This window comes from Rhincodon typus, chromosome 18 (genome assembly GCF_021869965.1).
Source record: "Rhincodon typus isolate 14 chromosome 18, sRhiTyp1.1, whole genome shotgun sequence".
Lineage (NCBI taxonomy): Eukaryota > Metazoa > Chordata > Chondrichthyes > Orectolobiformes > Rhincodontidae > Rhincodon > Rhincodon typus.
Window position 1 is genome coordinate 24513783 of NC_063349.1, and position 16177 is coordinate 24529959.

The window sequence follows — 16177 nt, forward strand, 5'->3', positions numbered from 1 at the left end:
TAAGGATATTCTCCTCACTATTTACCACGCCACCAATCTGTGTATTATCTGCAATCTTACTGATCAACCCTCCTACATTCAGTTATATAAATCATATATATAAAGCACAGACATCAAGGGCCCCAACACTGACACCTGTGGGACCCGACTGAATACAGAATTCCAGTTGGAAAAACACCCCTCAACCATCACATTCTGCTTCCTACCACTCGGATCCTACAGGCTCTTACCTTTGCTACCAGTCTCCATATGGGGCATTATCAAAAACCTTGCTGAAGTTCAAGTAGACTACAAAGCCATTGCCCTCAACATCTACACATTTCTTTGAAAAAATATGCTGACTGTTCTTGATTATTTCCTGCTCTCCAAATGTAGATTAATTCTGTCCCTCAGAATTGCTTCCAATAATTTCTGCACCACCAGGGTTAGACTAATCGGTCTGTAGTTTCCTAGGTTATCACTTGCTCCCTTCTTGAATAAAGGTACTACATTGGCTGACCTCCAGTTTTTCAGCACCTCTTCTGTGACCAGACAGGAATTGAATATTTTTGTAAGTGCCTCTGCATTTCCTCCCTTGCCTCACTCAATCACCTGGGACACACTTCATCTGGTCCTGGAGTTTTTTGAACTGCTGTGTTCCATGTGCTGTAGATACATGTAAATCTGGACTGAAATCTACGAAAACCAGTCTCCCTCACGTGCCTGTCTGGTATCCCCTTAACGGCACCTACAGAATTTGCTCAAACTCTGGCTATAATAGCTTGCACATTCTTTGCAATCTTTAGGTAAAGAAAGAATATTGTGAATGATCTATTGGATTTCTTGGAGGTTATCTTAAAATGATTATCTTTAGTTTAAGCTCTTGTCCACAAGAGGAGGCATTCTCTCTGTGTCCACTCCCTCATTTTTAAAGTCCTCTCATGGGTCACCCTTTGGCCTTAGACCCAGCCTATTCCTGATATAGGCCCGAAACGTCAGCCTTCCTACTCCTCTGATGCTGCTTGGCCTGCTGTGTTCATCCAGCTCTACACCATGTTATCTCAGCTTCTCCAGCATCTGCAGTTCCTACTATCTCTGAAACAATATTTACCACTCAGTTCATTTTCGCCACTGGTTATAGCCCACGCTCCTTTGGTTTAAATTTGCCAGAGATTTCAAAGCGGATAAGTGAGAAGAAGCCATACTGAGCTCCTCTCTGTGTTGCAAGTGAGGAGTGAGCAGTTCCAGGGTTACACAGGGCAGCATTATAAACTTAGTTGGCGTCTTCGGCGATGGCAGGAGGAGCTTGTCAGTATTACACACGCCCACCTCTCAATGGGAGGTTCCCTGCCGTCGAATGCTTCGATTTGATTGGCAGGGAATGGAGTGTTATTCAGTGATTGGCGGAGTTTCCCGGCGTGTGGGCAGACCCTGTCTAGGCTCCAATTCACTTCTCTCATGGGGGAAAAAAAGCCCTAAAAGTTCTGGGGCAAAGTTTGACGGGTCGAGAGAGGCACAGGGACAGGGTAAAGGACAGGCAGCGAAAGAGAGTCGGGTAAGGAATTGCAGTTACTCTGGCACATTCCAATACAATCAAGGAAAGTCAACAACGAACTCCTAAATCCCCAACAGGTCCCACGAAAGGAAAGAAGAAACGCCGCAGCGTCTGCACCGGCTCCGTGGCCGAACCTGACCCTCTGAAACTGAACAGAAGAAATCAACGTCTCGCACACGGGAGGGAGTTACACATCCTCAAGGCCTTTGAGCAACCCTCGGAAAGAAGACATTAAGAAATTGTCACTAACACTAGCCACTGAGGACCCGCAGAAAATCAGAGCAGAACTATTGTTGTTTCTTTTTTAAAGAAAACTCTTGAGGGAGTTAGGAAAATTCGCCTATCTTGAACTGGACAGGTGTTTTCGGAGAGAATCCAAACTTCCAGAAGGTGCCCAGCTCTGTCAGAGGCCAAGCTACAATCTCTTATCCCAACCTGCTCTCCAGTGAGAGAATCCATCATTCAGCAACATCAAAAAGCCCGCAGTTTAAACAGCCCCGGGATGTTGAGGAACATCTGGAGAGCCCGGAAGCTATTGCTGGTCATCTTGATCCCTCTTCTGTTATTACCCCTGCCTGTCCTCTACCCTGACAGTGTAAGTGCACTATTTCATTCAATGTTACCATGCAGCCAAGTAAAAATACATCTGTTGCTCGGGTTTCAGGTAATAACTCTACCTGCTAGAAAACACGCATCAAAGAATTAGCACTATCGTCATCCATTCATTAGCAACTTTGCATTGGCTAGTCAGAATTCTTTAATGGGGAGGTGTATAGATTGTACATTTTTAAGTAATGAATGAGTTAAATTATGGGATTACAGTTAATCTATTGATAATTTCAGATACCATAGGACCAGTGATGCTGGTAGCAGGGCTAGCAGTCCTTTAGAGTCAATAATGTGTGCAGATTCTGGAGTGAAAAACATTTGTCTTTATAACATAGCTTTAATGTAGAAAGATGCACACTGCCCCACGAATGGACGAGGAGACAGCACAGAAAGAGATCAAAGATATGGGTTTTAAACATTACTCTTCTCTACAGAATGGTGATTTCATTTAAGGACATGTCTTCAATGTAGTGTAATCCTTCACTACCTCGTCCAAGTTGATTTTATTAATGTGAGTCCAGAACATTTTTTTAGTAGAGGGTTATTAAATTTATGAGGTATGACAATTGAATTAAAACTTCTCCTCAATATACACCTGCTTTCAACAGCAGCTTTCAGATATTGACATTGAGAAGGCCCCATGCCTGAATTTCTCCTTAACGCAGAGTTCCTGGGATGAACTGAAGTATCCTGGTTGAAATGACAAAAATGAAGAATTGACACTGTTTAGTCCCTTAGAGGTGTCCCACGGTGCTTCACACAAAACCAGTTACCTGGAGATGTGATTACAATGGGAACACATATGACACATCAGTTAATTCTAGTTCTGATGGTGACTGGGAGCAGCATTTTGACCAAGTCCTCGGGTGAGTTTCCTGACTTTCTCTGAAAAGTACCTGAGGAATGATAACTCTCCGCTAAATCAGAAAGAGGCAGGCAACGTCTCTGTTTAACCTTTCACCTGAAGGATGATACCTCTGACAATGTGCGACAATGTGCTGCAATGTAGCTGGTGGCCTGAACTTTGTGTCAGGCTTGTACCCTTCCCTGAATCATGGACAAGAATGATAACACCTTTTAAAACTCGGATCATCGGAGTCTTTGTGCTCACAATTGTATCAACTAACTATTTAATTACATTCAACTTTAGGAGAAGCCCGGATCATGGATGTCTAATCCATTATTGACTTTCATTTCTATTCCGCAGCCCGTTTAGTGAATACCATATTCAGAATAAGACTGCCATGCTTTTCGAATAAAAGTTAGGTTACTCCCGTCTCTGTATTCAGCTTCTGTGATATTATTCGGCAAAGTAAATTTACCACTGAAAGCTTTGATCTGTGGTATTTTCTTTTACAGATATTGAGGCAGTAATCTGTGTACGATTAGGTGGATCTCGTAGTTTTTCAGTCCAAAGGCTGATAGTATCAACAACAAGTTTGTCATTTACAGGTTTCAAAACTGCATGCACCCTTTCAGTGAACTTGGAAAAACAAGTCCCTGGGGGTTTAACATTTAGCCTATGGTAATAAGCACACCCCACAATACATAACAGCTCAGTGAATCCTTGTTTTCCAGGACCCCTTTGAAATTAAACAGTTACAAAAGGAATTACGATGAACTTTGGTCTCAGAAAGATGCAAATCCACAGCCAGACGTACCTAAAAAAAATACACGTGCTGATGGAGGAATTAACCACATCAAGGGCAGTGGGTATCTGATCTAATTACACAATGTTGATGGAGTCATGTCTCAGTGCATTTTACATACTGTCATCGATATCAGTTTTTCAGGATTACATTCAAAAACAAAGATAACAGAAGATAAGTTTCTACAACTCACACACACCGTCTCTAATAAAGAAGTAAATAAGTAAACGGGATGAAGCAAAGGATTCGTATGCCGCCACAGTTACTGCATCCAGCACATCCCGTATCTCCTGGAATTCTTATATTCAGCAGGAAAGCTTGCTGGTGAATGAGGAGACAATCTTGGTATCCAGTTAATGATTGTTGTCATTTTAGAAGTCGGGATATGCGTACCACAGAAATCCATACGCAGACACCTAAAGGGTTTAACAAACCAAATATTTTACATTGCTGGAATGGGACTGTTGGTTAACAAAGTCAATTAGTCTCATTCAAAGGAAATTATTGCAATCTATTTAGCAAAATTACGGAACAAAATTAATTTTTGTTTCCATTGATTTTCTTGTATCCTTCTATACTTAGAAAGGTACGAGAAAAAGATCATGCATCTTGAAATAAACTTCCACTTGTGATCTAAATATTTAATTCTAACTTTTCATGGCTTCAGGTTCTCCAAAGTTTTGTGAAGCAAAATGGAAATAGTCGGCTTTGAGCTGGCTGCTGGTGTTAGTGCTGGTGAATTTTATGTTTGGAACATGAGTTTGGTCACCTTTTTCTCCTGATCTACCCGAATGGGAATACTCATAAAAGACTCTCTTGGTCAAATTGCACTGCTCTGATTTTACGACAGTCCCTGATTTATTAGATATTTCTGATGTCATTTTTACACATACAGATACATTACGCTAAATAAAATCAGAATATTAAACTGAAGTCAAAAGTATATATTTTCAACAACTAATTTCTAGCGCACATCTACCAATTAACTACAAATGTGACAATTAAATAGTACTAAATGTCAAGAGGTACCAATCAGGTACCTGATTGTATGAAGCACCAATTAGAATCTGTTTTGGAGAAATGAAAAAAAAAAGTCATCTCTATTGGAGTAAACAGTAAAAAGTAAAATTAAAACAAGAGAAATAATTTTAACATATGGCAGGGCAGCTCAACCAAGAACAATGCCATCCCATGGCAGGTGGGATGTTGTGGACACTTCATGTGATCTAGATAAGCCCATGTGCAGGAAGTGTCATTGGTTAGCTCAAGCTTTAGTTTCAGGTATTGGAGCTTGAGTAGTGGCTGGAGGTGTATCTGTAAGACAGAGAACTACATGGATATCATGTTCAGCGAGGTGGTCACACAACAAATTAGGGGCAAACAGGCAGACAGGGAATGGATGACTACCATGCAGTCCAGGGGAAACATGGCTTAGTGCAGCATTTTCCGAACATCTCACTCACTAACCAGTTTTCCATTCTAGATATTAATGAGGATGATATATCCTTGAAAGATGCAGCAAGAACCAAGCCCATGGCATCACAGATATCTGAACTGTTCGGTAGGAGAGGAAGGGCAATATTGATAGGAATTCTTTAGTTATGGAAACAGAGAAGCAACTCTGTGGCTGTCTATGTGACTTCAGGATGCTTTGTTGCCTCCCTGATGCTTAGGTCATAAATGTCATGGAACAGTTGCATGACATTCTTCTGGAGGAGTGGGAACATCCAGAGCTTGTGGTCCACACTGGTACTGATGAAATATGGGGAGGGGGATGTGACCCTGAAATCAGAATTTCGGCCTTGGTAGAAAATTAACCAGCAGGACCTTAAAAGTCACAATCTCCAGATTACTCCCAGTGCCATATCCCCTAAATGGGAAGATAAATCAGACTTTTATGATGCTGGGAAAATGGTACAGGAGGGAGGATTTTAGATGTGACATTGGGACTGGCAATGGGGAAGATTTCACCTGTACAAACTGGATGGGTTGTACCTGAACAGAGTTGGAACTGAATTCCTTGTGGGTTATTTTGCCCATTTTTTTTGGGAAGGATTTTATCTAAATTAACAGGGGTATAGGAACCTGAAGAGAATATTTGAAAGTCATAACAGGGAGCACAAAATACTGGGAGAGGCAGATAGCACTAAAATAGGGAACAGTGAATTAATAGGTGGAATCGGTGTTGGGAGAAGTCTAAATTAGAGTTACACTGGATGTGGTGAATGCACAGAGTATAATAAATAGAACCGGTGAGTTACAGGAACAGGTTGTCTTGTGAAATTAATGATCTAGATCTTGGGTGTGCAGGGCACAACTTTAAAGTTTGTGGGTGAGAACACTTTAGCCAGTTCATAGAAAGCTCAACAAGGAAAGGGGCAGTTCCACACCTAATATTCAGAAATGAGCTCTTGCAGGAGGAATGTGTTTCAATATGGAAGAATTTTTAGAGATGGTGACCAGAACTCAGTTAGATTTATGATATTTATGGAAAAGGCAAAGGATAATCTGGGAATAAAACTTCTAAACTGGAGATAGCTAATTTTGCTCAAGTGGACTGGGAGCAGCTGCTTGCAAAAAAAAAATGTCAATGGTGGGAGGCATTCAAGGAGGAAATAGTGAGAGTATAGGGCAAATATGTTCCCATAAAGAAAAAGAGTGGAACTAAGACCAGACAACTATGGATATTAAGGGATATAACAGTTAACATTAAGAAAAAATAAAGAAGCTTATGGTAAATGCCAATGGCTCAATATGGTAGTATCCCTAGACAGTGTATGAAAAGTGCAGCACAAACTTAACAAGGAAAATAGGAAAGCTAAGAAACTGTACAAGAAAGCATTGGCAAGTAGAATAAAATAAAACCCCAAAGGTTGTTTAAAAATATATATAAAGAGCAAGAGAATAATTAGGGGAGGAGAAAAACCCATTGGGGACCATTGAGGACCCAAAAGCGTAGGCACAGTCTTCTATACATATTTTGCATCAAGCTCCACAATGAAAACAGCCAATGTAGGCATAGATGTGAGGGTGGAAAATGATGAACTATGAGAACAAATTAACTTAGAGAGAAAGAAGATATTAATGGATTTAGGGGCATTAAAAGTAGATCTCTCCTGGATGAGATGTATCTCTGCCTTTGGTCCCTGTTGACGGACACAAGGAAGCAGATATAAGGAACCCTGGCAATAATTTTCAAATCTTCTCTGGCCACAGGTGATGTGCCAGATGACTGGAGAACTGCTAACACTTCTCACTATTCAAAAAGGCAAGAAGGGATAGACCAGGAACTTATAGGCCAGTTAGTCTATCCTTGGTGACAGGGGAGTTATTAGAAAGAATTCTCAGGGACAGAATATATCTGCACTTGGAGGGACACAGACTAATCAAGGATGATCGACATAGATTTGTTAAGGGAGGGTTGTGTTTGAAAAAAAATGGTCAAAGCTTTTGAGGAAGTAACTAGGAGTGGTGCTGAGGACAATACATTTTTTAAAATTCACTTTTTGGACATGGTAATTACTGGCTGGGCCAGTATTTATTGAGTCTCTAGTTGCTCATAAAAAGGTGGCAGTGAGCTGCCTCTTTGAACCAATACAGTTCATGTGCTGTAGGTAGACCCACTATGCATTAGGGATGTATGCCAGGATTTTGACCCAGTGATCCTGAAGGAATGATGATATATTTCCAAGTCAGGATGGTGAATGGCTTGGAGGGGAACTTGCAGGTGGTGGTGTTCCCATGCATTTGCTGCCCTTGTTCTTCTAGAAGGAAGTGGTCATGGATTTGGAAGATGTTGTCTAAGTAGCCTTGGTGAATTCCTGCAGTGCATCTTGTAGACAGTACTCACTGCTGCTACTGAACGTGAGTTGTGGAGGAGCGGATGTTTATGGATGTGTTGCCAAGCAAGTGGGCTGCTTTGTCTTGGATGATGTCAAAATTCTTGTTGCTGGAACTGCACTCATCCAGGAAAGTTTGATGCGATCTACATGGAACACATTGACTGAAATGATGGTTGAATCAGAAACTCTTGAAACACTTAAGCAGTATTTAGGTACTGACTTGTGTTGCTGTAATTTCCAGGAATATGGGCTAAGAGCTCGAAGATTGGATTAGTATGGTTAGATGTTTGTTGACTAGAACATACAAGATAGGCAGAGTGGCCTACTTCTGTGCTGTATGTACCTATAAGTCTATGAGGCACAAAACGTGGAAGAATTGTAAACCATGAGACAGTGTGGAACTTCAAAAAGACATTAACATGTTTCTGGGGTGTTTAGAAAAGGGACGTTATGATGAACTTATTAAAAAAAAACACTAGTAAGACCTTAGCTGGTGTATTTTGTACAATTCTGGGTGCCACACTATAGGAATGATGTGAATGCACAGGAGAGAGTGCAGAAATGGTTTATAAGAATGTTTCAGGGATGTTTTGAGGAATAATGCTATGAGTTAGGACTGTTTTCCCCAAAGCGTATTCACTATCTATAAGACACAAGTCAGGAGTGTGATGGAATACAGCCCACTTGCCTGGATGAGTGCAACTCCAACACTCAATAAATTTGGCACCATCCAGGACAAAGCTGCCAACTTGATTTGCATTGCATGCACAAACATTGACTCCCTCCACGACCGATGCACGGTAACAATGGTGCATACCATCTACAAGATACACTGAAGAAATCCACTAAGACAGAACCTTCCAAACCCATGACACCATCAAAAAGTGGACAAGAGCAGCAGATATATGGAACCACCACCAGTTATACTGTCCTATCCACGCTACTCATTATCATGACTTGGAAATATATTGCTGTCTCTTCAGTGTCATTAGGTCAAAATTCTGGAACTCCTATTCCCCTAACAACATTTGGGTTTTGCCTATGCCAAATGGACTGCAGCAGTTCAAGAAGGTAGCGAGTAACTCACTGCCTGATATCCCAAAGACTACCCATGTCCGCAAGGCACAAATCAGGGGCATGCTGGATCACTCCACACTTTCCAGCATGACTGCATCTCTAACAACACTCAGAAAGCTTGACACCTCCCAAGACAAAACAGCCTGCATGATTGGCATCTCATCCATCAACATTCACTCCATCCACTTCTGATGCTCAGTAGCAGCAATATGTACCTCTTAAAACCTCAATCATTACCATCTAGAAGGACAAGGACAACAAATACATTGAAACACCATCATCTGCAAGTTCTTCCCCAAGCCAATATCATTGACTTTGAAACACATCAGTGTTCTTTCAGTGTTGCTGGGTCAAAATTCTGGAATTGTCTCCTCTCTAACAGTGTTGTAAGCATACCTACTCCAGATATATTGTACTGGTTCAAGAAGGCAGCTCACTACAACCTTCTAAGAAGTAATTAGGGATGGGAAATAAATGCTGGCCCAGCCAGTAATGCCTACATACCATGAATGAATGGAAAATGGAAAAACAAGCATGCCGAGTGCAAGTTCAAGAGAATTTTCCACAGCAGAATGTCTGACAAGAAAGGAGGCACTGCCACACCTGTTTCCTGGTAATGGGATGGGCGAAATAGATCATGTGTCATTAGGGGAGTTCCTTTAGCTGCTAGTGGTCATCGTATCATAGGGTTTTGATGTGATGGAAAATGATCATGAACAATCTCTATTAAAAATAATCATCCGGTGGTGAGCCAACTTCAGTAGGGTAAGAACAGATCTGGACTATATGGACTGGACCCAAAAGTTGACAGAAAAACAATTGCTGAGAAATAGGTTCCCTTCAAATAGGAGATAGATATGATACAGGCAAAATATATTCACTTATTAAGGAAAGACAGGCGAAATAAATTCAAGGCTTCTTGGATGATCAATGGGATAGAAATTAAGTTAAAGAAGATAAAGTGTGCTTATTACTAGGTGTCAAGTAGAAAATACAATTGAGAAATAAGCTGAATACAGAAGGTTTAGAAGGGAGTGAAATAAAAGAAGTGAAGTTGGATTATGGGAAAATAAAACTGACAGTTAATGTAAAAGGAAATTCCAAAGTATTCTAAGGGTACATCAATTGTTAGAGGATGGTAAAGGAGAAGTAGGGCCAATTAGGGACCAGAAAGTGGGTTTACACATTGAAGCAAGAGGTTTGGCAGAGTTGTTAAATGAATATTTTGCGCCTGTCTTTACCTACAAAGGCAGACGATTCCCAGACCATGGCGACAGATGAGGAAGCTCAGTTGCTAGAAAGGTTTAAATGATCAGCCGAAGGTGTTGGATAAGCTGTCAATACTTGAAAATGCACCAGGACCGGAGGAGATGCATCCACATCATATAAGAAAGTGAGAGTGGAAATTGCAGAGACACTGACAATTATCTTCAATATTCCCCAGACATGGAAATGATGTGAAAGGACTAGAGAATTGCAAACATTATGTCCTTGTTCCAAAAGGTTTGTACAGTATCACCTAGCGATTACAGACCAGTTGGTTTAACTTCAATGGTAGTGAAATTTCTCAAAACAATTATTAGGATAGGATTTACAGCCAAATTTTTCTTAGAAAAAGGACAATTCAGAAAAAACGAGTTAGATAGTTAAAAGCAAATAATATCTATCTAATTTGCTGGAGCTTTTTGATTAAGAAAACAGAGAGGGTTGATGAGGGTAATTCTGTTAGAACAGAACAGGATAGAACTAAAATTTCAAACAGAGAGAAAAAAGGGAAAAGTAAAAAAAAAGAGAGGCTAAGGAAAGAGAAAATGCATTTTAAACAGAAAAGAAAGTGTAAAAGGAAAGAGAAAGGGAGTGAGAGAGGGTATTCCAATCAAAAGTACTAGAACCAGAAGAGGAGGATTCCCATGAATTCAGTGGAAATACTGATGGGGAGAGATTTGCCTGGAAATCAAGGTTAAATGTGGAGCTGTTTAAATCTTTACAGTCAATCCCAGTATTTGAGGAATGAGAGTTAGACACATTTTTCATTTTGTCTGAAAGTAAAGCCAAACGAATGAAGTAGCTCATAGAAATCTGATCAGAAATCACATGACAGGTTTCATGTGATTTCTGATCTTGCCCATCCCAGTCCAACGCCAGCACCTCTGTACCGTAGAAATCTGGATATTGCTCATGCAGAACAGGCTGGCTGGCAAAGCTCATGAAGTTTATGCCATACTTTCTGAGGAGGCTGCTAAATGAGTGACCCAGCCATGCACCCAGTCAAATTCTGGCAGTCCACAGCTGCCCTGGACAGTTCCTGTCGGTTGCACCTGAAATGTTAGACAAAGGGTAATTGGCATGCTGCTTTAGAAAAATGTGTGGTTGGCAATTGGGCACTCCTTGGCAGTAAGAAGATTTCTGATGTTAAGAACAAGAAGTCTCGTTTCCAACCAATTATTGAGCAATGAAATGACATTCTTGTCAGTGAGTGGTGAAAGGCCTAGTTGCATATATTAGCATATATTCACATCTGTTTTATTACATCATTTCACTTCATTGATATGCAGTTTTGCATTCTCCTCTCTCCAGATAGAAATTAGATGGCGAAATTTCTGATATGAGTCAGAGCAGTTACCTGGCAGCCAGCTCTCCACTTGCGCCTTTGGTTCACAATTGGTCACCAACATCTCAGAGCATACTCCATGGGCAGCTACTGCATGCACTCCCTGTCCATCAGGACTTCCAGGTCCCCATTGGCAATGTGGGATGTCAATTTCCCTTTGTCTAAAATGGATTGAGTGTGAAATATCAGGGAGGAGGTGGTAGCACTTACATTGGCTGAGTGGAAAAGGACATTCACCTTCTTCCTACATTGCTGCACGTTCCTCAAGATGGCAGAGACTGCTTTAACCCAAGCTGTCATGGTCTCCCCTGCTAGACCTAGGGAAGAGGAAGTCCTGCCTGTGTACTATCCTGGAGGAGTTCCAAGTCTAGGCCCACAAGGCAGGTTGCTGATATCTCCCCATCTGCCCTGTTTCAGATTTTCTCTCAGCATGTTAGACCATTATTCATGATGGTAGCAATGCTTTTTTTAATAGTAAATTTTTCTTTTCTTTTCCTTTCCCAGTTTCACAATGAAGTACCGGTAGGTTTTCTACCTAAACCATCAGGGACTTAACTTACAGATGGAGCCTGACATTGTCCACTTCTTTGCCAGTTTACAATTCAGATCTACTCCCCTATTACCCAAATGTGACTACCTATAGCCCAAACTGGATTTATTTGCATATTTTTCTCCCTGAAGCTGGTTGCCATTTTGCCTTGGAGTACCAATACTAGCTGCCTTAGCTTCCACAAGCCTATACAGACTAAGGTTCACTGAAATACTTTTCAGTAGCTTACTGACTGGCTGGCCCTTCCTTAAAAGTGTATGCACTTCAGGTAGTAACTCATATTTTTGCAGTATGTTTTTCATTCATTTCTCTTTAGATTCTTCCCACTGTTGATCTCTTTATGATGCAGTCAGATCCACACCACCACTACTAGGTTATAATAGTGATGTGAAGGCTTCAGTACTTTAGGTAAAATGCTGCCACCAATCCTTCTTCCTATTCTAGTCTGGGGAACTTTCTAGTAGATTGTAGTGAAAGATGAGCCACAAATAAATCTCAGCAAAAGTGGCACTTATTTTAGTAAGCAGCACATCTTAGTAAGATTGTGCAGGTTATATTATACTGACTGGAACATGAGTAAAAGACATAGCTGTCTCCAAGTGCCCAAGACTCCTCAAGATTTCCCAAACACTTCCCAGTAGCTGTGTGATATATCAGAGTAGGTGCAGCTTCAGCTTAGCTCTTAGATTAATCCTTTCATATCTTGTACCAAATAAAAGGTGGTGCCATCCATGTACCATTGGGAGATATCGAAGGAAGTCCATGAAATTCTGGAGGTCCTCTAAATCTCCTCTATGAAGGCCACCAGAATTGTATCCAACAAACTATGTGTACTCTCTTGCTCAATCCCAGAGCCTACCTGAAAGGTACCACTTATGTGTACTAGTAGGCTCCAAGAATTGAAGTTTCACTGGCACATTGAGTAGGATGTGGAGATAGGATGGATGGGCATAAGAATTTGTGTTGTAAGCCTGTGTGATGGCACTTACCCATCCCTGGGCCATTTCCTGATGTTGAGATGGAGTTAGAAAGATCTATTGCTTGCAAGTGCTGGGTAGCCAATTAAAGGAGTTTAAAGGATTATTAAGGTCTATTGTCAGAGGTCAACTGGAATTTTGTTTAACCTCTTTTGCCTCAACTCAATTCTACCATTATAGAATCATAGAATCTCTGCAGTGTGGAAGCAGGCCATTCAGCCCATCAAGTCCCACAGACACTCAGAGAGCATCTCACCCAGACCCACCCCCACACTCTATACTGTAACCCTAAATTAACCATGGCTAATCCACCTAGGCTGCACATTCCTGTAACATTAGGAGCAATTTAGCATGGCTAATCCACCTAACCTGCACATCTTTGGATTTGGGAGGAAACCAAAGCATCCAGAGGAAACCCACGCAGACACATGGAGAATGCGCAAACTTCACACAGTTGCCAGAGAGTGGATTCAATTTCAGGTCCCTGGTGCTGTGAGGCACCAGTTCTAATCATTGAGCCACTATGCCACCCAATAAAGGAACATCATATACAGGCAAGCAATCAGACAATTCCAGGTATGAGCTGTTATTGACAAACAGCAAAAGGGAACACAGAAAAAAAAACTAATAGAAGCTGCATTTCACCCTGACAATGCAAACCAAATGCTGGAAACATGAACAACAACTATTCCACACTCTGTGATGATCTGCTGCATCTTGCCCTCACCTAGTGCTTGAGCCGCCATGCCACCAAATAAGGGAACTTAAGGCAAGCTGAGATCTGTCATCCAATTAGGAGAACTTCATCCAGCTCTTTGCACGACTGCTCCCATTGCCTGGCTCTCAGCATCTATCGTATCACCGCATTGCCTGCTCCCATTGTGTAGAGCACAGTATGCCGCTAACTTCTGCATTACTTAAATGACAATGTTAGGTTTCCAAGTCCAAATTGCATGGCGCAAACTGACTTTAGCCAGCATTTGAGGCCTCAGCATGTTCACTTTGCATGCATTGCATATGGGCAAAGAAATGTTTGCAAATTAATTCAGGCTGCAGTTTGCAAACACATGCCTTTGTCCCTTCAATGTCCTATTGTCCAGCAGACATAGATCCTGTGCTTTTAGCCATCAAACTAACCTTGCACATTGTTTGATACATTTCCCATTTGCATTTTCCATCTAGAAAATGGCAAGTAATGGCAGGAAGTGCAGTTCATGGTGGACTCTGTCAGTACTGGGCTCTGCCTGGCTAGCAGATATCTGCTCAGAACATCCATGGCTCCCTTCACCTTGCTATAACCTAACAGAACATTTCCACTATCCTGTCCCACCAATTGGAGACACAGCACTTTGAACTTTGCCTTCAAATGTCCTGCCTGCTCCTTGAACCCTGACATTACACCTTCAGGAATTTCACCCTTCTCTTCAATGCTCCCCTGTGGAGGCCATGGCAGTGGTCACTGCCAATAACCTTCCCTTCTAATGCGGTTCCAAATGACCCCCATACTCTGAGTGCTTCCGAATCACTGTCACTCTCCTTGTCCCTGTCTTGACAAATGTCTCTGCTTTCATCACCCTCCAACCTCACTCCAGCCTTGATGGATACAAACAAGGAACAGGAATAGGCCACTCCAAAAATCTCACAACACTCTGAGAGAGACAGAATATTTTCTCATCTCTGTCTTAAATGGGCAGCCCCTTATTTTTAAACTATGACCCCAAGTTCTAGGTTTTCCAAAAATAGGAAACATCCTTTTCTCATTTGCCAGGTCAAGTGATCTCTCAGGATCTTACGTGTTTCAATTAATTTGCTGCTAACTCTTCTAAACTCCAGAGGATACAGGCCTATCCTTTCCTCATAAGGCAATCCGCTCGTTCCAGGTGTTAGTTTAGTACAGGCACTGCTTAGGTTGCAAACAGGTTCCATTTTGGTGTCCATTCGCAAATTGATTTGTTTGCAAGTTGGAACACAATGCAGGACAATATAAAGGAGCCATTTGTAAGTACAGGAAATGTTTGTATGTCAGGTCTTTGAAATTACACCCCTGTATCAGATTGTGTTCGTAAGCATGAGCATTCACAATCTGGATGTTTGTAAACCAGAGACCCCCCAGTAACTCTTTTCTGAACTGCTTGCAATGCATTAACGTCCTTTGGTAAGTACACTATAGTACACTGTACTCTAGATGTGATCTCTCCATGTCCATGCATCTCCTTGAATTACACGCCTCTGGAGCAGGTGAGACCTGAACTTGTGCCTCCCAGTCTGGGGGTAGGGACACTAACACTGCCCCACAAGGACCCCCTATCCTGTGCTTTTCAGAATATTTCCCTAAATGCTTGCCACTCAATTTCTACTGACTATCCTTTAACCTAAATTACCAGTTTATTTTCACTAGCTCTACATTCACACCCTCATAATTGCCCTTGTTTAAATTCAAAATAGTGATCTTGGACCCACACTTCTCTCCTTTAAATTGTATGTAAAATTCAATCATAATCACTGCTAGCCAGGCATGCTTTCATTATGAGGTCTGCAATTAATCCTGTCTTGGTTGGTCAAAACCAGGTCTGGTGTAGCATATTCTCTGTTAATGCCATAACATGCTGTCCTAAGAAACTTTTCCAAAAGCATTCAATAAATTCTTCATCTTGACTACCCTTAGCCATCTGATTTTTGTAGTCTATATATTGTTTAAAATCCCCTACGATTATTGCTATACCCTTTTGACAAGCTCCCATTATCCCTTCCTTGATACCCTGTCTTACCAGGTGGCTACTGTTAAGAGGCATGTACCACTCCCACAAGTGACTTCTTGACTTATCATTCCTCATTGCTACCCAGATTGCTTCTATATCCTGGTTTCCTGAATTTAGGTCAGCACTCTCTATTGTGCTAATATCATCTTTAATGAATAGATGCAACCTTCCACCTTTACCTAGCTTTTTGTCCTTCCTAAATGTTACATATCCTTCTTATTTGCACCCCTTTGGTAATGAGTACCTTGCTGCTCCTGAGGCCGCCCTTTCTACACTACTTAATGATCAATGTAGAGACCCCTAGGACTATGATGGCCCTGAATCTCTAACTGCGTTTGACAAGCAATTCCCAGATATGACTAACCATACTGTTGACTGCTGTTTTTGCAGCTTTCTCTGTGATGATATATAATTTTCCTGACTGCTGCTGGCCCTACAGGACTGACTGTTAGTGAGGTGCTTGGTGAAGCAGGAGGATTTGAGTGTGTGCATCGTGTGATGGGAGGGTTGGAGTATGAGGGCTGGTGGGACAGGAGGCTTGGAATGTGGGGCTTGGTGGGACAGGAGGG

The 16177-nt window shown here is 41.5% G+C and overlaps 1 protein-coding gene across 3 annotated transcripts in view; it reads left to right on the forward strand.

The window, feature by feature from the left end:
* The window catches only part of slc13a4 (solute carrier family 13 member 4), a 101257-nt gene that overhangs the window by 2213 nt on the left and 82867 nt on the right, over positions 1-16177 (forward strand). For 2 of the 3 annotated variants that reach the window (XM_048608048.1, XM_048608049.1), the window contains exon 1: positions 1480-2129. The exons of the other annotated variant lie outside the window; for it this stretch is intronic. In XM_048608048.1, coding sequence (XP_048464005.1) covers positions 2037-2129 — 93 coding nt within the window. In that variant the 5' untranslated portion in view covers positions 1480-2036. Of the gene's footprint in view, positions 1-1479; positions 2130-16177 lie in introns of those variants that run through there. 3 annotated transcript variants of the gene reach the window in all.